The sequence below is a fragment of the Rhinichthys klamathensis genome, unplaced genomic scaffold (genome assembly GCF_029890125.1).
Source record: "Rhinichthys klamathensis goyatoka isolate OS25496 unplaced genomic scaffold, OSU_Roscu_1.1 h1tg000407l_1, whole genome shotgun sequence".
NCBI classification, from domain to species: Eukaryota; Metazoa; Chordata; class Actinopteri; order Cypriniformes; family Leuciscidae; genus Rhinichthys; species Rhinichthys klamathensis.
In genome coordinates, this window is record NW_026606908.1 from 846,189 (window position 1) to 871,876 (window position 25,688).

Sequence of the window (25,688 nt, forward strand, 5' to 3'; positions counted from 1 at the left end):
GTGACTTCTTTCTACTGTGGAATGACATAAAAGATATTCTGGGAAATGTCTGTCTCGTTTGATCCATACAACTTAAGTCAATGGTATAATCAAACCTGTTTCTGTTTTTTTTTTCTTTGAGTGAATATGTTCAAAAACTCAACCCCTGTTTCATAAAAATGGAAATTAAGTTAACACCAAAATTATATTAACACCAAAAGTGTATAAATTGAAGCTGACTGAAATTCATGCCATGATACTCTTATCTTTTGTCCCCTATAAGGCAACTATGGCAAGGAATGAAATACTATAATATACCGGTATACAGTAGAATAATATAATATATATAATATACATTATAAATATAAATAGTATAAGTTCAATACTGAGACAAGTTACAATATAAACAGTAAAGATACAGTATAAAATGTTTTTGAGGTCTATCCACAGCTGAATGAAACATGTGTTGTTCATCCATCATTATCATCAAAGACCTCGACATACAATATCATTCATACAATGATGGGAAGATAATTATGAATTTTCAAATTTTCATGAAAATTATGAGACCAGTGATCCACAATACCCAAATATATGGCTTTAGTCAGCATTTCTAAAAAGGGAACTTGTGTGGTATCAGAGATTAACTTCCCTTTAGGGTCAATGGTTTACTGGAATAAGTCACATTATGGCTTACTGTACATTCCATTTGGCATGAAATGTGTAAGAAATATGAAAATATATGGGATTTTTGGGAATGCGTAATAACCTCTATTTCCAGTTATAATGCCTAACCATAGTTGGGGTCAAAATGAATAACTTTTACATTATTAATGTAATGATTGATATTTAATTGATATTTAATATTTCATAAGCCACATATCATGACCACAAATCTTTAAAGGGATACTTTACTGGTTTTTTATATTAAACTATGTTATTCCCTTAACTAAGACGAGTTGATACATACCTCTCTTGTCTCAGTGCGTGCACTAAATCGCTGTCTTGCCGCGAAACTTTGTTAGATCTTATCTCAGCCCTGTTCATTCAATACGGGCCAAGAAGAGAAGCGACCAAACACCTCCACGTTTTCCCTATTTAAATACAGTTACTAGAGTAGTGTAACTCGACCGAAGACGGTGACACAAAATAAAACGTTGAGCTTTTCTAAGCGTGTAAAATGGATAACTATATTGTATGGCAGAATACCACAGCAAGTGCTTGGGAGCACTTCGACTCGGCGCAGTAATATCATCTCTCGTGAAAAGTCATCTCCCCCCGCTCCCTCATTTCAACGGTAGCGGACTTTTCACGAGTGATGATATTACTGCGCCGAGTCGAAGTGCTCCCAAGCACTTGCTATGGTATTTTGCTATACAATATAGTTATCCATTTTACACGCTTAGAAAAGCGCAACGTTTTATTTTGTGTCACCGTCTTCGGTCGAGTTACACTACTCTAGTAACTGTATTTAAATAGGGAAAACGTGGAGGTGTTTGGTCGCTTCTCTTCTTGGCCCGTATTGAATGAACAGGGCTGAGATAAGAACAAAGTTTCGCCGCAAGACAGCGAATTAGTGCACGCACTGAGACAAGAGAGGTATGTATCAACCATAGGTATCAACTCGTCTTTGTTAAGGGAATAACATAGTTTAATATGAAAAACCAGTAAAGTATCCCTTTAAGTTTACAAGGGTAGTGGAACCAATGTTTAAAAGCACTATTTTTCTTTATATTTGGCAATGTTTAAAATTATTATTTTTTGATGCCTCGTGACTGTTTTCCTTTTTACACAATTTATGTCAAATAATGTGCGTTTTGTTTATGTTTGAATTATTAGAGCTTAGACACGTTAATTCTTCTTTTTAGGGAAGTTTTTTTTTTTTTTTTTTTTTTAGTTTCTTGCAAGTGATGATGACTAAACCTGACTGGACATGTTTTATTATCACTTGAGCCCCAGCAATTGTATAGTCGTTTGTTTGTAGTTACGTAGTGAATGACTAATCTCTGTCTTCTATATAAGAAAACCTGGAAGGAATTCCTTCATTCATTCTTTCTGTTTGATGGAATCAGGAGCAACTCTACAATAGATCCGGGTGGAACAGAGGTAAAGTTATCATGCTCTTCTCTCTGTCAGTCAGAATAGTTCTACAATTATATTAATATTATATTAAGACATAGCTAATTATATACAACTAGGCTATATCTCAAACAAAATGTAACATTTAACTTGATAAATAAGATAAATAACTTTAAAGATCATGATTATATGATCATTTATTTTAACTGTTTGTGCCAGGTACTTAACATTTGTGCTATATCTGAATCATGTATATTTTGTATATAATAATATAAATTATATATAAAATAAATAATTTCACAGGTCTTTATTCTTTCAGAATTGCAGTCATCCAGTTATCTCCTGAAATATGTAATATTAAATCTATTTTTCATTTCCCAGAAAACTGAAAAAAAGAATGATTGGACATATGTAACCACCATATAACACATCCGAGGACAACATGAGGAAACTCCTGCCATGTATATTGATATTATTGGTGAGTCACTGGAAACAAATTTTACAAATATGTGCATTCATTGTATAAATATTTGTATAAAGGTCAATGTGATGACATCATTCAGTTAAGCAACATGAGACCGAAAGTTGAGTTTCCTGAAGTGTAAACCTTTTACCACAGATCGTGGGCGTTGTGACGGGGCAGCGCAGTGTCAGCAACAAAAGGGATTGTTCTAAAAATGAATACTGGAGTGACGGGCTCTGCTGTGACAAATGTGCTCCAGGTACGGTGTCTCAAATGTTGAACCAATACAGTCAAACATAACGTTTTCAGAGACATAGACTGTTCAGTCTCTTCATCTGTCATGTGTTTTTCTTCAGGCTATAAGTTGATAAAGAAATGCTCTAGTGGCATGCAATCTGAATGTGAGAAATGTTCAGACGGGACGTACCAAGACAGCATGAACTATTTCCCAAACTGCTTCAGATGCCAGAAATGCAGCAAGCGTAAGTGTTTAACAGTGTTCTTTTCCTTTCATGACTTGACTTAAAATGACATATCTACTACATATCTTGCTGTGTTGGTTTTCTTTAGATCTTCACTCAACCTTTTCTCTTTTTCTTTGATTGGTTCTCTGACAGGTCATGCAGTGGTGATTTCACCATGTACAAACCAAAATAACACAGTTTGTGGATGTCAGCCAGGACACCGCATGCGGTTCTTAGATGGGTTCTCAGATTCATCCAGGATTTCATGGGATTGTGTGCCCTTGAAAAGGACTAAAATCCAGACATTGTGAGAATGTAATTGCTGAAGTATACAGGTCTACCTCTAACCACTGTCTGGCATGAAGCAATAAAATTACCTCTGACAAAAGTGCTGAAATAAATAAATATATTTATTTATTTTTCATAAAGCCTATATTGTTTATAACATTTAGACTGAAGTAGGTTTGCTTGATTATCCCTACACTGTAAAAGAATTACCGTAAAATGTACAGTAACTTACTGGCAACAATTAGCCAGTAAGTTACTGTGAATACTTTTTACAGTAAGGGTACTGTACTTCCATTTACAGTATTTTATGTATACACTGTGAAGTCAAAAACAATTAAATACTGTTATTTTAGTTGTATTTACAGTAACTTACTGGCTAAATGTTGCCAGTAAGTTACTGTGAATTCGTTTTACAGTAAGGGTACTGTACTTACATTTACAGTATTTTGTGTATTCACTGTAAAATAAAAACAATTAAACACTGTGATTTTAGTTGCATTTATATACAAAAAAACAGTTAAGCACTGTTTTTTATGTATTGTGTGCAATACAGTAAACAGTTGATAACAGTTAATCACTGTAAATTCAGTTTCTCACTGTACAATTTAAATACTGTATCACTGTGATTTAATATTAGCCATCATTAAAATAATCACCCATTTTCTAAAACATTGCAATCAACTGCAGACAATAAGAAAATTGTTAACAGTTATTTATTTAAAAACATTTGGTGAACAGGAATGACGCACGTTCTATGTTTGTAATGTGGCCACAACGCCCAGCGGAGTGTGTTAACTTTGGATAGTCTAATTGTAACGATGAGGCAAGGACGAAGCGGAGAGAGAATCCACATGCAAGCTCGCTTATTCTACTGTTGCTACATTTAATTTACGACTGAAGAAAATTTTACAAAACGAGGTATTTCATTACAAGTTTTGTATACAGAGCAAATTGTTAGTCATTCAATAGTTGAAAGGGGTACAAAGAAAGATATGATAAAAAAGGAAAATTACAGTAGTTTATTTTACTATTTACAGTACTAGTGGCTAAATTGTGATCTTTTTACAGTAATGCTTTGACTACTGTGATTTCAACTGTAATACTTGGACTACTGTGATTTTTAAGGTCTTACTGTAAACTTTACAATATTCTATTGTAAAAATCTTATAGAGTAATGTTACTGTGAAATCTACAGTAAATAACTGTAGATTTCACAGCCATTTTTCCAGTAATGTATACATTATTTTTTATATTATTATTACTAGGCTATATTATTTTAGAAAACTTATGAAAATTGTATGTATCAAATGATACAACAGATAGAATGTTTATTTGTGCATCTCTCAATCATAATTGTATTGTATTGTTGTGTGTTTTGCACTTGCAAAGCTTTGATCATGAATCTAAACATGATCATCAAGACATATTATTGGGAGCTATAGAGACAACTGATATATATGACAAGTTATCATAATTTCAACTAACATATAAATAACAACTGCATTTCATATTTTTGTATGTTCGGGCCTCTGAATTAAACAGATGTTTTTTCCCTAAGTTCTCACTATCATGCTATTTGGACCGTTGTATGCCTGATGTAAATCATGAAACACATATGCAAACTATTTTAAAAAATATATATTCATTTCCAAAAATGCTTTTCTGCTTTATTTCATAGCCTGTGTCAAGCTTTAAAGGGCACATTTTTAATAGGCTATGTGTGTTCAGCCTAAATCTGAAAGGAAAACTTGAGATTCACACACATTTGAATGAGTGAAAAATTTGAGCCTAAATCTGAAAGTAAAACTTGAGATTCACATTGAATGAGTGAAAGTGCACTTATCTTATATCTGTTATGCTTCCACGTAAGTGGTTTTGGTTTAGTTTTGAAGAAAATTGTTCTAGCTTTCGGGAAATCACTAAATCGGTATGAATGGTGTTTACAATGAAATGAAACCAGGTAAAACAACCCAGATAGCGTCACACCACTATTGGGAAGCAGACTAAACGCTGAATGAATCACGTATACAAACTGAATGACGTAACCAAACTGCAGGAACGAAAACACACACACACACACACATACTTGTTTTTGCTACGTTGTGGGGACTCATGACTAGAAGGTGACACGTGGGGACAGCAATTTCTAAATACAATAAAGCCATCATTTTAAGTCAGAAGTGTCTGGGGGAATTTTTGAATCCCAAAAATCAACTTTATTATCATAAATTCTTAATTTTAGAAAGCTTAATATTTGTCAGGTTTTTCTATTCTGGTGGGGACGTCCCCATTGTGTCTTACCACAAACCACCACTGTGTGGCACTATTATGAGTTATCTGTAGATTAACGATTTTTTTACACAAATTTAAACCTGTACCAGATTAACAATAAATATTAAGTTTAGATAATCATTAAAGAATTGTTTAAAAGGGAGAATTGTCTATATTTATATTTGTATGGATTTTTACTTCATTTTACAATTCACTAATTCCCTATATTTGAATAGACCATTTGTATGGATGTAAAAAGTGACAACAGCCTCACCTCACTTCCTGATTAACAGGAATCTATTTTTCTTCAACTCTGAGAATCTGAAAAGGTCCACATTTTGATAAATAAGACAGTCATGTTGTATGACAAGCAGGAAATGGTCATGGGGCATTGATCCCACGGGTATAATTGTGTTTGCTGAATAATGATCTGCGCATACTGGAATCAACTCTGAATTAAAACAGCACATGCCTGGCATTCAACAGGGTTGCGAAATATACTGCTATTTGTGTTTTTCTTATTCGTAATACTACAAATTTGTCACGTACAGAAACCTGGGAAGCCCCATGAGTCCAATATGTATTAATTCGTTGTGGAAAAAATCGCCAAACAATACAAAACAGTCTTTAAGCAGTGAGGATGATTTTGTTGTCCTCTCTCTTCTTAAAAAGAGAAAAAGAGGAAATCTTTTATCCTTAAACTCAACACAAAACTGTATTATCTATCTGTATTATCTATCAATCTGGCATCTGTATGTCTTTATATCGGTCTGTTTATCCATCTATATTTTTTATGCAAGTGTGCCACAATTTTGGGACCACACCGAATTCTTTTGAGTAGAAGACATTTGACGTAGAACCCCCATAAACTTCCCCAAGAGAAGTTTGGACATTTGGGCTATTACAAAAAAAAACAAGAATCTATGTTTTCTTAATGCTCTTGAACATTTATTTAAGTACCAGTGTTTTCACTCGAGTTTTGAAACACATTTTGAACTTGTTGCCCAAACAGAAAATAAAACCCCATCTAGGTAAAGGACTTTTACATTTTTCGCTTTAAAGCATATGATTTTTAACATAAAATTTCACCCCCTCCCAACTTCTCCCCTGAAGTGCTGCTGGTGACCTTTCAATGCACTCCATGCATTGGGCTTTACCAGGAACCTTCCCAGAGTGGATGTTGTTCATCAGAGTGTTTTCCACAGCCTGGATCTCCTCTTTAGACCACTTTCTCCGTGGGTTTTGTGAAGATACTGAATAAAATAAAAATAAATATTAGTAATTGTGATTGGGATAAAAGTTATTTTTATTTTATTCCCACACGACATGAACGTGAATAACATATCAAATAAATACATGGTCTTTGTTTTTTCTCTCATTTCTTTACAGTTTTATACATACATGTTTGCTAAAATCTAGTTATCATGGTTGAAAATGTGACAATATTTAGGTTTTATTGGTCTTAACCATAAAATACTGCTTGGGAAATTGAAGAAGTAAATTCTTTTCTTTACATGTTTAAGCCTTTAGAAACTAAACATTTTAGTTATAGGACCTAACTAAAGCTGCCGCACCCCACAGTGTTTTCTTCTTGACAAATTGTGCAGTCTTTACAGTCTTTATCCAGGGCCTGAATTTCGTTTTGGAAATCTCCCCTTAGGTGATTCTTATGGGGGGGGGGGGGGGGGGGTATTTAATTAAAAAATATTTTTTTTATTTGATGGGGGAGTTTAGACTTTTTTTTTAATTACTTTTATCTCCTATATGCTCACTCATTGCATTTTTACAATGGGGTATTTTTGTTCTTAAGAATTTATACAACACAAGGAAGCTTGATTTCAATCTTTGAATTAAATTGAAAAAAAGTAGCACAAATAAATACAATAGAATAAAGATACCTATAAAGAGAAAAGTTTTTGCTTAGGTCTGACACTAGTATTCAGAAATACTACAGAGACTGAATAAATTAATCAAATGTAAAATAACACAGGGTAGTATTTTAGTCCTGACTAAATTAAATACATAGGATATTAATCCTGATTCATTAAAATTAAAGCTATGTTTTGTTGTTTTGACAACCAAATTACTGACAGACTAGACATATGGCTGCTGTCACTGTGAGCTTGTGCACAGATCCTGTAGTACCAACATTATACGGTCACGTGCGATGTATGCTTATTAAGACATAACCGAATGTGTTTAGAGGATACTCACCAAGACCGAAATTGACATGATTTTCGCATGTTTTTGACTGGTAAAGTGATATAATCCACGAAAAATAAAGTTTGTTACCCGTGAGCTGTTTGTGAGGCGGCTTGTATGTGTGACGAAAAAAAACCCGACAGAAATCTCGACAGCGCACAAGTAGCCTACCGAATAGTTTAAGATCACGTGAATGTTTAAACTGGTGAGACTTAAGAAGACGTAAGAAGCCTTTTCTAGCTTTCTTATCATTCCCTTTCAGTAGCTGACTACATACCTGCTGAATCTGAAGGTGAAGCACCATTTCCAGTCTCATTTTCAGAGTCTGATCCATCACTGTCCATCAGTACTTTCTCTATAAAACACAGTAACCATACAGATAAAATTAATAGGTAACAAACTAAATATTTTTATATTGTCTATAACCACGGGTGCACATAACTGGTATGCAGCTATGCATGTGCGACAAAAATCAGGAATGCGTAATGCGACGGTTACTCCGCACCTTTGCATACTTAACCGATCTTCTCATCTAATCTTACACATGACATGTTGCTTGTCAACTAAGTTATACTGTCAGAGATGTCCAAAAAGCAACAGACATTAAGCAGCTTCTTTGACGTTTCGCCACCTACAAAGAAACGCCAACTGGAGCCAGAGCCGAAAAAAAATACTTTGTTGCTTGAAGCTAACGATGAGTGCACTGAAATGTGGTGCAAGATTTGCCGATCAAGTCCACATCTAGCAGACAAAACAGGTGCGTTTTATAAAGGAAATTCTCAAAGAATTTCAACCATCCTTTATTTGACAAACATGAAAAGAGCAAGGAGCACACAAATGTGGCACAAGCTATTGTTAATAAACAAGCTAGCCGAGAAGAAATGTCCAGTTGCCCCACTTGCCAGATGGCGAGACAAGCTGAATGAAGAACAGCGGCAAGTTTAATGTTTTTCTCCTCACCTACTATTACGACGCGGTGCAGCACGATTCACTACTATTATGACGTGGTGCAACACGATTCACTACTATTACGACGCGGTGCAGCACGATTCACTACTATTATGATGAGGTGCAGCTTGATTCACTACTATTATGACGTGGTGCAGCACGATTCACTACTATTACGACGTGGTGCAGCACGATTCACTACTATTACGACGTGGTGCAGCACGATTCACTACTATTACGACGCGGTGCAGCACGATTCACTACTATTACGACGCGGTGCAGCACGATTCACTACTATTACGACGTGGTGCAGCACGATTCACTACTATTACGACGCGGTGCAGCACGATTCACTACTATTATGACGTGGTGCAGCACGATTCACTACTATTACGACGTGGTGCAACACGATTCACTACTATTACGACGTGGTGCAGCACGATTCACTACTATTACGACGTGGTGCAACACGATTCACTACTATTACGACGTGGCGCAGCACGATTCACTACTATTATGACGTGGTGCAACACGGTTCACTACTATTACGACGTGGTGCAGCACGATTCACTATTATTACGACGCGGTGCTTCACGATTCACTACTATTACGACGTGGTGCAACACGATTCACTATTATTATGACGTGGTGCAGCTTGATTCACTACTATTATGACGTGGTGCAACACGATTCACTACTATTATGACGTGGTGCAGCACGATTCACTATTATTACGACGCGGTGCTTCACGATTCACTACTATTACGACGTGGTGCAACACGATTCACTATTATTATGACGTGGTGCAGCTTGATTCACTACTATTATGACGTGGTGCAACACGATTCACTACTATTATGACGTGGTGCAACACGATTCACTACTATTATGACGTGGTGCAGCACGATTCACTACTATTATGACGTGGTGCAACACGATTCACTACTATTATGACGAGGTGCAGCACGATTCACTATTATTATGACGTGGTGCAACACGATTCACTACTATTATGACGTGGTGCAACACGATTCACTACTATTATGACGTGGTGCAGCTTGATTCACTATTATTATGACGTGGTGCAACACGATTCACTACTATTATGACGTGGTGCAGCACGATTCACTATTATTATGACGTGGTGCAGCACGATTCACTACTATTACCTATTACGACGTGGTGCAACACGATTCACTACTATTATGACGCGGTGCAGCACGATTCACTATTATTATGACGTGGTGCAGCACGATTCACTATTTTTATGACGTGGTGCAGCACGATTCACTATTATTATGACGTGGTGCAACACGATTCACTATTATTATGACGTGGTGCAACACGATTCACTATTATTATGACGTGGTGCAGCACGATTCACTATTTTTATGACGTGGTGCAGCACGATTCACTACTATTACGACGTGGTGCAGCACGATTCACTATTATTATGACGTGGTGCAGCACGATTCACTACTATTACGACGTGGTGCAGCACGATTCACTACTATTATGACGTGGTGCAGCACGATTCACTACTATTATGACGCGGTGCAGCACGATTCACTACTATTATGACGTGGTGCAGCACGATTCACTACTATTACGACGTGGTGCAGCTTGATTCACTACTATTATGACGTGGTGCAGCTTGATTCACTACTATTACGACGTGGTGCAGCTTGATTCACTACTATTACGACGTGGTGCAGCACGATTCACTACTATTATGACGTGGTGCAACACGATTCACTACTATTACGACGTGGTGCAGCACGATTCACTACTATTATGACGTGGTGCAACACGATTCACTACTATTACGACGTGGTGCAGCACGATTCACTACTATTACGACGTGGTGCAGCACGATTCACTACTATTACGACGTGGTGCAACACGATTCACTACTATTACGACGTGGTGCAGCACGATTCACTACTATTACGACGTGGTGCAGCTTGATTCACTACTATTACGACGTGGTGCAGCTTGATTCACTACTATTACGACGTGGTGCAACACGATTCACTACTATTACGACGTGGTGCAGCACGATTCACTACTATTACGACGTGGTGCAGCTTGATTCACTACTATTACGACGTGGTGCAGCTTGATTCACTACTATTACGACGTGGTGCAGCACGATTCACTACTATTACGACGTGGTGCAGCTTGATTCACTACTATTACGACGTGGTGCAGCTTGATTCACTACTATTACGACGTGGTGCAACACGATTCACTACTATTACGACGTGGTGCAGCACGATTCACTACTATTACGACGTGGTGCAACACGATTCACTACTATTACGACGTGGTGCAGCACGATTCACTACTATTATGACGTGGTGCAGCACGATTCACTACTATTATGACGTGGTGCAGCACGATTCACTACTATTATGACGTGGTGCAGCTTGATTCACTACTATTACGACGTGGTGCAGCTTGATTCACTACTATTACGACGTGGTGCAGCTTGATTCACTACTATTATGACGTGGTGCAGCACGATTCACTACTATTACCACGTGGTGCAACACGATTCACTACTATTACGACGTGGTGCAGCTTGATTCACTACTATTACGACGTGGTGCAGCTTGATTCACTACTATTACGACGTGGTGCAACACGATTCACTACTATTACGACGTGGTGCAGCTTGATTCACTACTATTATGACGTGGTGCAGCACGATTCACTACTATTACGACGTGGTGCAGCTTGATTCACTACTATTACGACGTGGTGCAGCTTGATTCACTACTATTACGACGTGGTGCAACACGATTCACTACTATTACGACGTGGTGCAGCTTGATTCACTACTATTACGACGTGGTGCAACACGATTCACTACTATTACGACGTGGTGCAGCTTGATTCACTACTATTACGACGTGGTGCAGCTTGATTCACTACTATTACGACGTGGTGCAGCACGATTCACTACTATTACGACGTGGTGCAACACGATTCACTACTATTACGACGTGGTGCAGCTTGATTCACTACTATTACGACGTGGTGCAACACGATTCACTACTATTACGACGTGGTGCAACACGATTCACTACTATTACGACGTGGTGCAGCTTGATTCACTACTATTACCACGTGGTGCAACACGATTCACTACTATTACGACGTGGTGCAACACGATTCACTACTATTACGACGCGGTGCAGCTTGATTCACTACTATTACGACGTGGTGCAACACGATTCACTACTATTACGACGTGGTGCAGCTTGATTCACTACTATTACGACGTGGTGCAACACGATTCACTACTATTACGACGTGGTGCAGCTTGATTCACTACTATTACGACGTGGTGCAACACGATTCACTACTATTATGACGTGGTGCAACACGATTCACTACTATTATGACGTGGTGCAGCACGATTCACTACTATTACGACGTGGTGCAACACGATTCACTACTATTATGACGTGGTGCAGATTGATTCACTACTATTACGACGTGGTGCAACACGATTCACTACTATTATGACGTGGTGCAGCTTGATTCACTACTATTACGACGTGGTGCAACACGATTCACTACTATTATGACGTGGTGCAACACGATTCACTACTATTATGACGTGGTGCAGATTGATTCACTACTATTACGACGTGGTGCAACACGATTCACTACTATTACGACGTGGTGCAACACGATTCACTACTATTATGACGTGGTGCAGCTTGATTCACTACTATTACGACGTGGTGCAACACGATTCACTACTATTATGACGTGGTGCAACACGATTCACTACTATTATGACGTGGTGCAGCTTGATTCACTACTATTACGACGTGGTGCAACACGATTCACTACTATTACGACGTGGTGCAACACGATTCACTACTATTATGACGTGGTGCAGATTGATTCACTACTATTACGACGTGGTGCAACACGATTCACTACTATTATGACGTGGTGCAGCTTGATTCACTACTATTACGACGTGGTGCAACACGATTCACTACTATTATGACGTGGTGCAGCACGATTCACTACTATTACGACGTGGTGCAACACGATTCACTACTATTATGACGTGGTGCAGATTGATTCACTACTATTACGACGTGGTGCAACACGATTCACTACTATTATGACGTGGTGCAGCTTGATTCACTACTATTACGACGTGGTGCAACACGATTCACTACTATTATGACGTGGTGCAGCACGATTCACTACTATTACGACGTGGTGCAACACGATTCACTACTATTATGATGAGGTGCAGCTTGATTCACTACTATTACGACGTGGTGCAACACGATTCACTACTATTATGACGTGGTGCAGCTTGATTCACTACTATTACGACGTGGTGCAACACGATTCACTACTATTATGACGTGGTGCAGCACGATTCACTATTATTATGAAGCGGTGCAACGCGATTCACTACTAATGATGTTTCCTAACAAAGTTCGGGAGGAGCATGTTCAGATAATTAAACACATGTGGAGCACATTCAGGTAATCAAGCCTAATTAGACACGAGTGGAGCACACTCCCAATCAATGAGGTAAGAGGTATATATTCAGCAAACTTAACTCAGTTCATTGACAGTCTAACAGCATCCCTCCACCACCCCATCTCCTCACTTCTTCTCCTAAATACTCTTACAACAAGGGGGGAGCACTCTGGGTTCGGGCAAAAATTTCCGAGCTCGGAGCCCTCCCCCTGGACAGCACGCCAAATACGCATAATCTTTACTCTGTTTAATTGATGTAAATGTGAACTCGTGAATTACGATAGTGGTTATTGCTTTATCATACAGACCCGCGTCAACGTGTCTTTACATTAACGGTATGTGACGCTCAGGACACGCCTCGCACTCTGTAGTGTTGTAATCCGTCATATTCACGTACAGCAGCGTCAGCAGTGGTGCTGAGAGAACGCTCCAGCAACAGTTCAGAAAGGAGAAATCAATCTAGTCGAACTGGACGCGCGAATGAGGCGAAATCGCGTCTATCCTCGCGTCTATCAGGACCTCCAGACCCGCGTCAACGCGTCTTTATTAACTTAACATGGAAGTCCCCCACTACAGACGCTCTATCCGCGTCCGGTGTGAACGCAGCAGTTACATAATAAAATATTGGTCACAAATGATTGGTCACTTTCTAAATAGTAAAAGTATAACACATCTACTAATAATTATATATGAACAAATAGTTTTTTACCAATGCAGATATGTTAGAAATATACATAGAAATATACATAAAGATACATCGCGATACAAATGCCAACTTTTATCCGATGCATACTTATTTAAATCGATGCATCGCATTGTTAGCTTTTATGTCGATGCACCATTGCGAATCTGTGAATCTTACCATCCCTAATATATATGTTTATCTGTGGCAGGGTTCCAGACTGCGACCATTTTTTGAGAATGTGCGAGTTAAAATTTTATGTGGTCGCATTTGTGCGAGTGCATGGTCATGTACGACTCAGTTAAATTCACGCATGCGCAACAGAACGCCGTTGTATCAGCAGCTGCTGCAGTCCGTAACTTATGTTCAAAATGAACGAGTACATCATGAATCCATTTTTCAAACCGTGTTTTTGACTTATCCTGAATCACTACGGTACGCCTATAATAAGTGTTTATATTCTGACTATTTTATCCCGAGGTCGGCTCAGCTGCGGAGTTGCCCAGTGACTGCCTGACTCGACATAGACATTGACGGAGAGAAGTAGCTAGTAGGATTGTAAAATGTTTCGATGTGATTAATAATTAAATTAAATATTTAATAATCAAATATAACGACTAATAGAAAGTGTCACCAACGCCGCCTCAGATTTGTGCTTGTCAGAATGTGTGACTGTTGTGGTCGTGCTCTTCCTGGAACAACGCTCTGAAAACGGCAACTAAACCCGGCAACTAAACCCAATGAATTCACAATGATTTAATAAAATAGTGTTCTCATGTTATGTAATATGACTAGGGGTGGGAATCTCTAGGCACCTCACGATTCGATTCGATTACGATTCAGAGGGCTGCGATTCGATGCTAAATCGATTATCAGAATCTTTTTTTTGTGTGTGTGTGACTATAAATACTTTGCTTTAAAAGTACAAAGTAATGACCCATAAAGAATTAACGTACAATATATTTTATTAACATTGCAAAGAACCAACAGGAAAATACATGTGTGTCTGAACTAGCAGCAGCATATTTGTAGTAAATTAATAATATAACAACGACCGGTAACGTTACAGCCGAGTGTTTTTCCTCCTCTGGCTGGAAACGTGTCATATGGCTTCTCATATGTGTCTTGTTTCCGAAATATTTTAGTTTTACTCTACAAAGCTTACAACTAGTGTGGCTCTTGTCCAGCTCCTTTCCCCCTTCAACTTCAGAAGCCAAAATATTTCCACACGTCAGCTTTTAACGAGGAGGGTGTTTGGATTTGGCGCTCAGCCATCGCGTCCGCGTCTGTTATGTGCACGCCACAGACGGTCCGGCCACTGCACTTCCGCGCTTCAGAGTTCCGTCTTTCGCGTTCCGTCAATATTACGTTATTATAAATATATATCTAAATTTTTTTTTTTTTTTTTTGAAAATCGATTTTTGACAATTGTGAATCGATTCAGAATCGTCCACATCCGCATCGCGATGCATCTAAGAATCGATTTTTTCCCCCACCCCTAAATATGACAGTCCCAAATTACTCATCGTTATTATTAGTCGTGCATTGCTGCTTGAGTGGAGCGCGCTGAATGAATAACCGTTGAGCACTTTGCTAGCGTGTTATTTAACTCAAAGAAACGCATCCTATATGAGATTAATCAGACAAAATAAACATAATATTACAAATCATATCTGCACAAAATGACGTGAATCCACAAGTGAACTTGAACTAAAGCCTAGTTCACACTACGTGATTTTAAGCCCGATTTGAGCCCGATTTGCAAATCGTTGAGCTCGCCGACAGGTCAGGGTGTTATCGCGTGCAAATCGCGGGTGATTAGCGCGCGATGAACGCTCGCCAATCTGTTAGTATGAAAGAGCCAACAATGCATCAAAGACGCTCGCAGACGCGTCACCGAGCCCAGAAAAATATCTAGCATGCTAGATATCCAGAGCTGTCGCGCGACTCAACCTCACGTGATGTTGAGAGCTACAGCCAATCAGAGCAACTAGAGATTAAACATACAAGTATGTGTAGACATAAAAATATAATTACTTATGCTTTTCGGGAAGAATATCCCTGTTTGTAATCATAGGTTTTACTAAAATACTTTTAGGAAAAAGGAAAGTCAACTGTATATTGCCGATGTCCACAATGTTGATGTTCTGGGTGTTCTTTTTTAAAATGAAGTTGTAGAGTGTGTGTTTTTTTTTAGAGCAAATTATCGCGCAAACAGTTTGCAGCTTTAGTTTCTGTCTGACGCCCATACGCGTGTTGTGCTCTTCTTCCCTGGGTATTGGCGCGCGTGCTGTTTCGCGTCATTTTCGGTTCATTTTATCGCGTGATTTTTCGTGAGAAAACGTGGTTTGTGGACAAGATAGAATCGTTGGGTGACAGAGTTGTTGTCAACTCGTGTAGAGCGTTACCTCCTGTTGCGGATCAATCACGTTGTGTCGTGTGGTGTGAACAGCTCAACAACTTGAACACTCCTGATTTCACAGAGAGCAAGTCATGTAGTGTGAACCGTACAGTTCAGCCCGATGTTTTAAAATCATGTAGTGTGAACTAGGCTTAATACGTGCCATTCAGAATGACTCGTGTTGTGGACGCTCTTCCTGGAACAACGCGACACGGCAAAACCCAAATAATTCACAATGTTTTATTACAATATTGTTCTCTTTATAATATTACGTAATATGACAGTCCCAATAATAGTCATTATTAGTCGTGCATTGCCGTTTGAGCTGCGAGTGCTAAAGACAACGCTTTAGTAAAAAAAAAAAAAAAAGTGCGACCAAATCATGTGTTGGTGCGACCAACTGAGAAAATTGGTAGCACCAGTGCAACCAGTGGAAAAGTTAGTCTGGAGCCCTGTGTGGATATAGCCTACCTTTCTCTTCTCTTCGGGGGCATCTGTCACATCATCCACTGAAATGTAAATTACAAAGAAGTAAATTTTCCATTTTACTTCCTCCTAACTATAGTTCTAGGCTTAAACCCCAAGATAATCACCAGAATTGAATAACGAACCAATAGACTTAAAATAAGTATCAAAATAAGGCTGACATCAATGACACCATTTTGGCAAAACCTGTAGTTACCTTAAATTTAATGTGATCTGTGACTTTTAATTTCATACAATGATAAAAAAATTACAACAAAACAAACTTAACTACAGTATCTGTTGAAATTGACAGCACACAGGACAACATGTTGTATTTACTCAGCACGTACAGTTAAGTAATTATATCTTTGTCCAGTTACTGAACCATGTCAGAGTTTAGGGATAATTACCCAAATTTATTTAGCCATTAGAAATTAATTTTCACCAACGATGAATGCATGTTAAAATAAATGTAAGATATCAGCGAGGTATTTTTTATCTTTATATTGAACATGAGAAGTACACTTTTGGTTTCACAATAACATGATCATATGGCTAGACATATTTATATTGTTCAATGACACAATACCAAACTTTCTGTCATTTGAAAGCGTTTCAAATGTTTAACAAAAAAGTAAAAATACTGGAATGTTTTTTTAAATGAACATTTTCACTAAAATATGCAGATATAATCACGTTTTTGCCTTAAATTCTAACAGATGATCTGTTTTCTTTTTTAATAAAACCGTAAAGAAAAGTTACAGATCAAGTTGCAACAAAAAAATTAAGTTTACATAAATTAAACTTAGATTGTATTAATTACTACAATCATCCCTTAATTACTTTGTAATAATCTATTGGCCTCTAAACTTCTATTTAAACTGACCGGTTATTAATTAAAACATTATTTACCTATAAACAAAAGATAGCAGATTAAAAGATTAAATTTCATGCACTACCATGAATTTGGCATGGTGTTGCAAGAGAATGAAAGGAGGGAGCGTGGCTATGTTTCTTTTTCTTCAAGATTGTGCTTTTAAAAACCTCGGTTACTCGGATTCATTAAGCTATGTATATAAGCTTTAAGAATTATTTTAAGTAATAAATGACGCACACGAATTTGACATACTACAAATGAGTAAAATGTGTTTTGTTTGATCTTCTCATTCTCACCTGTGCATCCAGAGCTGCCATTCCTAGTTTGATCTTCCTGCAAGCACAAGTGTCATAGACAGTCAAACATCATAGTCTAACATCACATGGCACTGTATTTAAAACTGTAATGGTACAATTAGGCAATATATTAAAGTAATTGACATTGTAACATAAGCCAATACAATTTCATACCATTTTGACTGAAAATAAATGCCATTTATTGTCTGGTCTTGAAAGCTGCATTACAGAAGTAGAAAAAACTTGTTCTGAATTTATTAAACTTCCCTCTTGCTTTGTTGAATCACATTATTGGTGTTTAGAGTGATAAAACGTCATGAGTCCTGCAGGCCTCAGACTCACATGGCTGCACGTGTAGGCCGCTACAGATGCAACTCCTGGCAATCTTTAATTAATGTTACCAAAATTGAGCTAAACATCTAGGTGAAGTAACAGGGACGCAAAATATGTCTTTCAGAAATAACATAAAGACAACAACATTTTAAATTCGGCGAAGTTTAAAAGCGGATTACCGCTAGAATGCAGTCACCTATGCAATCCTAACTGTGGCCTTAAAACAGCTTAAGACTCTTAGGAATCTAAAGCCCTAATGGATATATTATTATGATCATTACTGTCATTTTGGTACATTAATCTATACTTTCTCCAAAGCTGCTTTGTGGTTATGCTTAAGGTGAAAAGTGACGTGACCTTTACGTTACGATATATGATATATAATACGATATATAGGTTGCAAACAATATGCAAGTTAAATAAACAGCACCATATTATATTGAGAGCCTTGCACAAAAAGTCAAAAACCTACTTTTTCGTCGGCCATCTCGATCCCGTCTCCTCCGCGCCGTGTCTGCAGCATCTCTCCCTCTCGAGCATCTGTGACTCGCAGGTGAGAGGTCCAGGGGTGGGGGAGGGGCGGGGAGAGGAGGCGATAGTCGCGGTGGGGACTTAAAGCCTCAGGTTCTGTGTGATGTATCAGCCATTACTGACACTCACTCGGCGAACTATAGCTATATTAATATTACCCGCGCTTTTTTTTTCTTTTTTTTTTCTTGTGCGGTTTTTGTTTTCTTTATAAAATGATGTATGGACATATATGCTCTGATAATATGCTCTGAAATAGTGTAAGCTATATGCTGTTATAAAATAAATAAATGTTATGCTCAAATTCAGATAGCCTATGTTTTTTTTTTGTACAAATAAAATGACAGAGTGTAGATGTAAAAAGACATTTAGGCCTATATTATATTTAATATTAAAAAACAACACATTAATGAATGAACAAATTTGGAACTATTAAACAGCTCACAGAGAGATTGACATTCATAAAATAAAAATAAACTATTACAAGACCTTGTAATCAACAGAACAGATATTATGTTTACCCTCTGAGAGCCGAGGAGATAAAATAAATAAAATAGATTTGAAAGAAGTGAGGCATGAGACCAAACTCTGGATATGAGGCCTCCACACAAGGCCCGCCATGCTTCTTTGTTCTTGGATGGTTTCTTGCATTTGAACTGGGTGAAACATGTCAAGACTGTGGTGTCATAGATACAAGACCCCGCTTGTTTACAAAAGGTACAAAACAGAAAGTGAGTTGAGCTGTTGTTAATGTTACCGTCCTTAGAAATTGTCTATATTGATTCTGAAACTCTTTAACTGCATACTCCTAACTATTGTTAAAATAAACAATCTTCACAACAATTGCTCACCTTGCTTGTACTGTTCAAGACAATGATTGAAACCATGTATTGCTAGCACTTTTCTTGCTACAGACAAATTGCTTGTTGTATTCCTCATTTCATTTGTAAGTCGCTTTGGATAAAAGTGTCTGCTAAATTAATAAATGTAAATGCACTCACCAAGACAGCAGTTCGCCAGTTAGAGGAGAATGGGAAAAGACTATATTTGCAAACTATATAAATGAATTGTCAAATACTAGCACATGATTTAATTTAGGGTAAGAATAACACATGGTAAAAATAATTCAACAAATGATGATGCAGTTTTTCCACACTGGACACCCTTCTGGCTTAGCTACTGGTTCAGATTCTCCCAAAATGACATGAAACTATATACAACACCTCACTTAAACAGAAATAAGTGTTGTGGACATGCACGTACATGTAGCCTACGTCATCCATACATTGGCATGTGTTAGACTAATGATTATGATATACTGTAGTGCTCATCATTTCCAGGATTTGAGTTCACCTTGTCAGAGTAGCCATAATGATTTGGCACTTGTTGTCACCAGCATTTGGAACCACAGAGGTCAATGTGCTGATAGATAGGTTAGGGTTAGTGTTAGGAGCTGCTCTGAGAGGTACTGGTCCACCACACTCAGATGCTGATAGATAGGTTAGGGTTAGTGTTAGGAGCTGCTCTGAGAGGTACTGGTCCACCACACTCAGATGCTGATAGATAGGTTAGGGTTAGTGTTAGGAGCTGCTCTGAGAGGTACTGGTCCACCACACTCAGATGCTGATAGATAGGTTAGGGTTAGTGTTAGGAGCTGCTCTGAGAGGTACTGGTCCACCACACTCAGATGCTGATAGATAGGTTAGGGTTAGTGTTAGGAGCTGCTCTGAGAGGTACTGGTCCACCACACTCAGATGCTGATAGATAGGTTAGGGTTAGTGTTAGGAGCTGCTCTGAGAGGTACTGGTCCACCACACTCAGATGCTGATAGATAGGTTAGGGTTAGTGTTAGGAGCTGCTCTGAGAGGTACTGGTCCACCACACTCAGATGCTGATAGATAGGTTAGGGTTAGTGTTAGGAGCTGCTCTGAGAGGTACTGGTCCACCACACTCAGATGCTGATAGATAGGTTAGGGTTAGTGTTAGGAGCTGCTCTGAGAGGTACTGGTCCACCACACTCAGATGCTGATAGATAGGTTAGGGTTAGTGTTAGGAGCTGCTCTGAGAGGTACTGGTCCACCACACTCAGATGCTGATAGATAGGTTAGGGTTAGTGTTAGGAGCTGCTCTGAGAGGTACTGGTCCACCACACTCAGACGCTGATAGATAGGTTAGGGTTAGTGTTAGGAGCTGCTCTGAGAGGTACTGGTCCACCACACTCAGATGCTGATAGATAGGTTAGGGTTAGTGTTAGGAGCTGCTCTGAGAGGTACTGGTCCACCACACTCAGACGCTGATAGATAGGTTAGGGTTAGTGTTAGGAGCTGCTCTGAGAGGTACTGGTCCACCACACTCAGATGCTGATAGATAGGTTAGGGTTAGTGTTAGGAGCTGCTCTGAGAGGTACTGGTCCACCACACTCAGATGCTGATAGATAGGTTAGGGTTAGTGTTAGGAGCTGCTCTGAGAGGTACTGGTCCACCACACTCAGATGCTGATAGATAGGTTAGGGTTAGTGTTAGGAGCTGCTCTGAGAGGTACTGGTCCACCACACTCAGATGCTGATAGATAGGTTAGGGTTAGTGTTAGGAGCTGCTCTGAGAGGTACTGGTCCACCACACTCAGATGCTGATAGATAGGTTAGGGTTAGTGTTAGGAGCTGCTCTGAGAGGTACTGGTCCACCACACTCAGATGCTGATAGATAGGTTAGGGTTAGTGTTAGGAGCTGCTCTGAGAGGTACTGGTCCACCACACTCAGATGCTGATAGATAGGTTAGGGTTAGTGTTAGGAGCTGCTCTGAGAGGTACTGGTCCACCACACTCAGACGCTGATAGATAGGTTAGGGTTAGTGTTAGGAGCTGCTCTGAGAGGTACTGGTCCACCACACTCAGATGCTGATAGATAGGTTAGGGTTAGTGTTAGGAGCTGCCGTGAGAGGTACTGGTCCACCACACTCAGACGCTGATAGATAGGTTAGGGTTAGTGTTAGGAGCTGCCGTGAGAGGTACTGGTCCACCACACTCAGATGCTGATAGATAGGTTAGGGTTAGTGTTAGGAGCTGCCGTGAGAGGTACTGGTCCACCACACTCAGATGCTGATAGATAGGTTAGGGTTAGTGTTAGGAGCTGCTCTGAGAGGTACTGGTCCACCACACTCAGATGCTGATAGATAGGTTAGGGTTAGTGTTAGGAGCTGCTCTGAGAGGTACTGGTCCACCACACTCAGATGCTGATAGCATTTCTGCTTCATACCATGCTTGCTCTATTAGCTGCTCTGCTAACATGACTATTGGTGATGATCAGTGCTCCACTGTGGCCTTTAGCTGTTCCTGGTGTGACACTGTGAACTGGAGTGCATACGCTGGCACATGCTTACATCAGCAATTACACAGGCATTCGCCATGTTTTTAGAAAGTGATCATTGCCCCGCTTCTACTTCACTAGCAGCACATCTGATGCTGGATCAGGAGATTATTTCTTAACTTTTGATCCAGCATCTGTTTCTCTCACACTCTGCACTGTTCACTTCCATTAGCTTCATGAAAAGAGGTGTATCTGGTCCCATTCTCCCACAATGAGCTCTCTCCAGGTCCTGCTAAAGCAATATCAGTCTCTCTGTTATCTCACAGCATCTGTAGGGTACAGGGTATTGGAAGGCTGCTAAAACTGTGAGATATGATGTATGATGAGGGTATAATGTGCTGCTCTGTTAGCCTAGCGGGTAGCATTTACAAGATAATAAAGTCATGAAACATTTATATAAAAATAGTGTGTTAGTAGTTCACTTTTAAGGCTTTTGAGAGAGCACAGAGCTTTGTAGAATGTTTGTAGTTATCAAATATTACACCATTTGTGCAAAGGAATGACTAAAAAAGATGACCAAATCTGTTGAATCTCAGTTGTATGTAGTGATATATTAAAAAGAAAGCCAGAAGATTAAATAAACAGCAGCTGCCAATTTTAGAAACAAGATTGTATATAGTCAGGGCCTGTTCATTTATTAATTTCATATGAGTTTATTTCATAAAAGTTTATTAGTGATCTGTTGAAAGTACATTCTTTGAATTCTGTTTAATGTATGCAGAAAGGCTCTGTCAGAGGGGTAGCCCAGAGTGAAAAATCTGTATATCATTTACTGATCATGATTTAATTAGATTATAATTAAATGATAATAATATATTAGAGTAATGATATAATAATGTATTAATTACTTTAACAAAATCACTTTGAAGTGTTTTTAACCTAAACTGACAATTAATTCATGTAGATTTTGTAGATGATCCTCTCACATAAACCAGTCCCCACAGAAGCGAGACTGAAACACCTGGAGTTGGCTAACCTCGTTTAGATTTCTTTCCTATTGTCATCAATAATGACTATATGAATATAGACAGATCCATGATAAATTACATAAATGGCATTTTTAACAGATCAGTTATATTCTAATCATTTGATGCCTTACGATAAATAAAACAAAGAATTTGCTAAAAAAAAAAAAAAAATTCTCTGTTTGTGACTCAGTCTTTCCAGAATTTTCATTCTAGTGCACCAACAGCACATTTATTTAATTCAGTTTATTTTATAAAGTAATATAAATAACTAAATATTATACTAATGTATAAATATAAATAATTAAAAACCCTATTAATTCATATCTTTAGTAAAAAGACACATTTTTAAAATAGATTGCCAAATTGTAATTCTATTATTGACCAATACCCCCAATAGGGAGCTAGAGAGTGCCGCACTTTTCCGGAACAATGTGACTTGTGGGGACGGCAATACTCTGTGTGACCACCAGGGGCGCCTAGATATACACTAACACAGATTTTTGTCTTGAAAATGGCCCTCATGAGGACTTCAAAAAAAACTACATGGGGCGTGTCCAAACACTGTTTGGGAGGTGCCTGAGGGGCTTTGCCCGTGGGGACCTCTATTTAGGTCCCCACGGTGACACGAGTCCCCACGAGTCTGTGTGCGTTCAGGTTGAAGTCCCCACCGGGATAGAAAAACAAGAACACACACACACACACACACACACACACACACACACACACACAAAGAGTCGTTATTTAAGCCGATAGATAGATAGATAGATAGATAGATAGATAGATAGATAGATAGATAGATAGATAGATATCATTTAAAGAATTGTTAATTAATTTAAAACGCAAAAAAATATTTTGCAATTAAAATAAGCAAAAAACTGAATAATGAAACGCGTAAAATGGCAGCCGTTAAAGCGCTTGCGAGCGAGCTTGTCATGTGACATCACCTGTACGTGACGTCGAAGTTATTTGGAGCGCAGGTGAAGAAGCCAGGAAAAACACAAACCACCAAAATGTTTATCATCTAAATAAGTCTTCCTTGTCAGTTTTGCAAACGAACATAATTTCCGCGATAAAAGGTAAGTAGAATGATAATCGTTATTTAGTATAGGCTAGCGTAGCTACTTGGTTTTATTCTTTTTGGAAAGCAGTGTTCGGTTGGTTCAACAGTTGAACTCGGTTTTCCACCCCATTTCTTCTCGCATAAAAGATCGGTAAAACTACAATAAGGTTAGTTAACTACCTTAACTAAGAATGAACAATATAGGCTACTTCTACAGCATTTATTGATCTTTAGTTAATATTAATTTCAACATGTAGCCTAATACATTGTTAAAATCAAAGGCTGTATTTGTTAGCGTTCGTTATTGCGCTGTGAACAAACAACAGCTGTATTTTAATTAACTAACTAACAACGTTAATAGCCTACATTAACTAATTAACCTTATAGTAGCCTAAAGTGTTACCAAGATCTCTTTTTTTATTAGCTAGTGCTTTAGCTACTTTACTTTTAGATGTATATTGATGTAAAATAAAATGAGTTCCTTCAGGTAAAGAGTGCATAGCCTACTTAGAATGTTAAAACCTTAGCCATATTAAATGTGTTCCTTCTAGAATAGTGATTATTTTTTAAAGATTATTCTTTAGTCTAGTCTTGCTGATTTTTACATATTTTTTTCTTTCCATTTCTGATTTAGGCTACATGTCAGAGGGATGGTCACCATGTCTAGTACTGACCACGTTGGACTGACCCACTGTAAGTTTCTCCTGGTGTTCGCAGTCCTCATGGATCTTTTCGGTGTTTCTATCCTCTTGATCGGCATCTTCGTCCCGCTTGAAATAGGTGGTCGTGACTTTGGTGATCTGTTGGTGTATTCTGGAGCTCTGCTGGTGTTGATGTCTATGGGGGCTTGGGTCATGTGGTACAGTGGGAATATTGATGGTTTAATATCAGAGAAGGAGCTGACAGACAAACACACTGTTGTGGAGCGGTTCGCTCGCAGCCTCAGTCGCCGCATACGGAGACCCCACCGCGACCACCGCACATCCTGACCCCTGGGCATGGCAGAGAGCACATACACAGGGCTGGGATACCAACATTTAGGCTAAAATCTCAGTTGGAAGAGGAGGAAAAGAATCTGAAGGTTGACAGATTTGTTACAATGTGGTGTTTCCAATTACTACTACCACGAAATTAGTCATTTTATAGAATCTGTACTGTAGTGCAACTCTCATTGTAGAAAAAATGATGAAAATGTGTATATTTTTGTATACTATTTAGGACAGTGAAAACTGTTTTTCTATTTCAACTTTTTTTTTTTTTTGCTGTAAAACTTTTAATATTTCTTCTTGTGTACAAAACATGAAATTTGATCAAATTCAAAACACTGATAAATTAATAAATTAAAATGATACATTCAATCTTTGGTGCGTTATTTTAACAATACAGAAACACTTTTCAGACTTTAACTATAGAGAACATTTATTTATTTACAAAGTTCCATATTACAATATGCAACGTTTTCCAGTTAACTAAACATTTAGTCTCTTTCTCTCGC

General features: G+C 38.3%; 1 protein-coding gene across 1 annotated transcript; it reads left to right on the top strand.

Moving 5' to 3' along the window:
• The first annotated feature begins 2,476 nt into the window (after nt 1-2,476).
• tmem238a (transmembrane protein 238a) lies at nt 2,477-25,406 on the top strand. The gene is made up of 5 exons (XM_056234916.1): nt 2,477-2,536; nt 2,678-2,780; nt 2,878-3,003; nt 3,139-3,292; nt 24,828-25,406. The coding sequence occupies exons 1-5, from the start codon at nt 2,501-2,503 to the stop codon at nt 25,180-25,182; spliced, it is 774 nt and encodes a 257-aa protein (XP_056090891.1). The 5' UTR covers nt 2,477-2,500; the 3' UTR covers nt 25,183-25,406.
• Nucleotides 25,407-25,688: the final 282 nt, after the last annotated feature.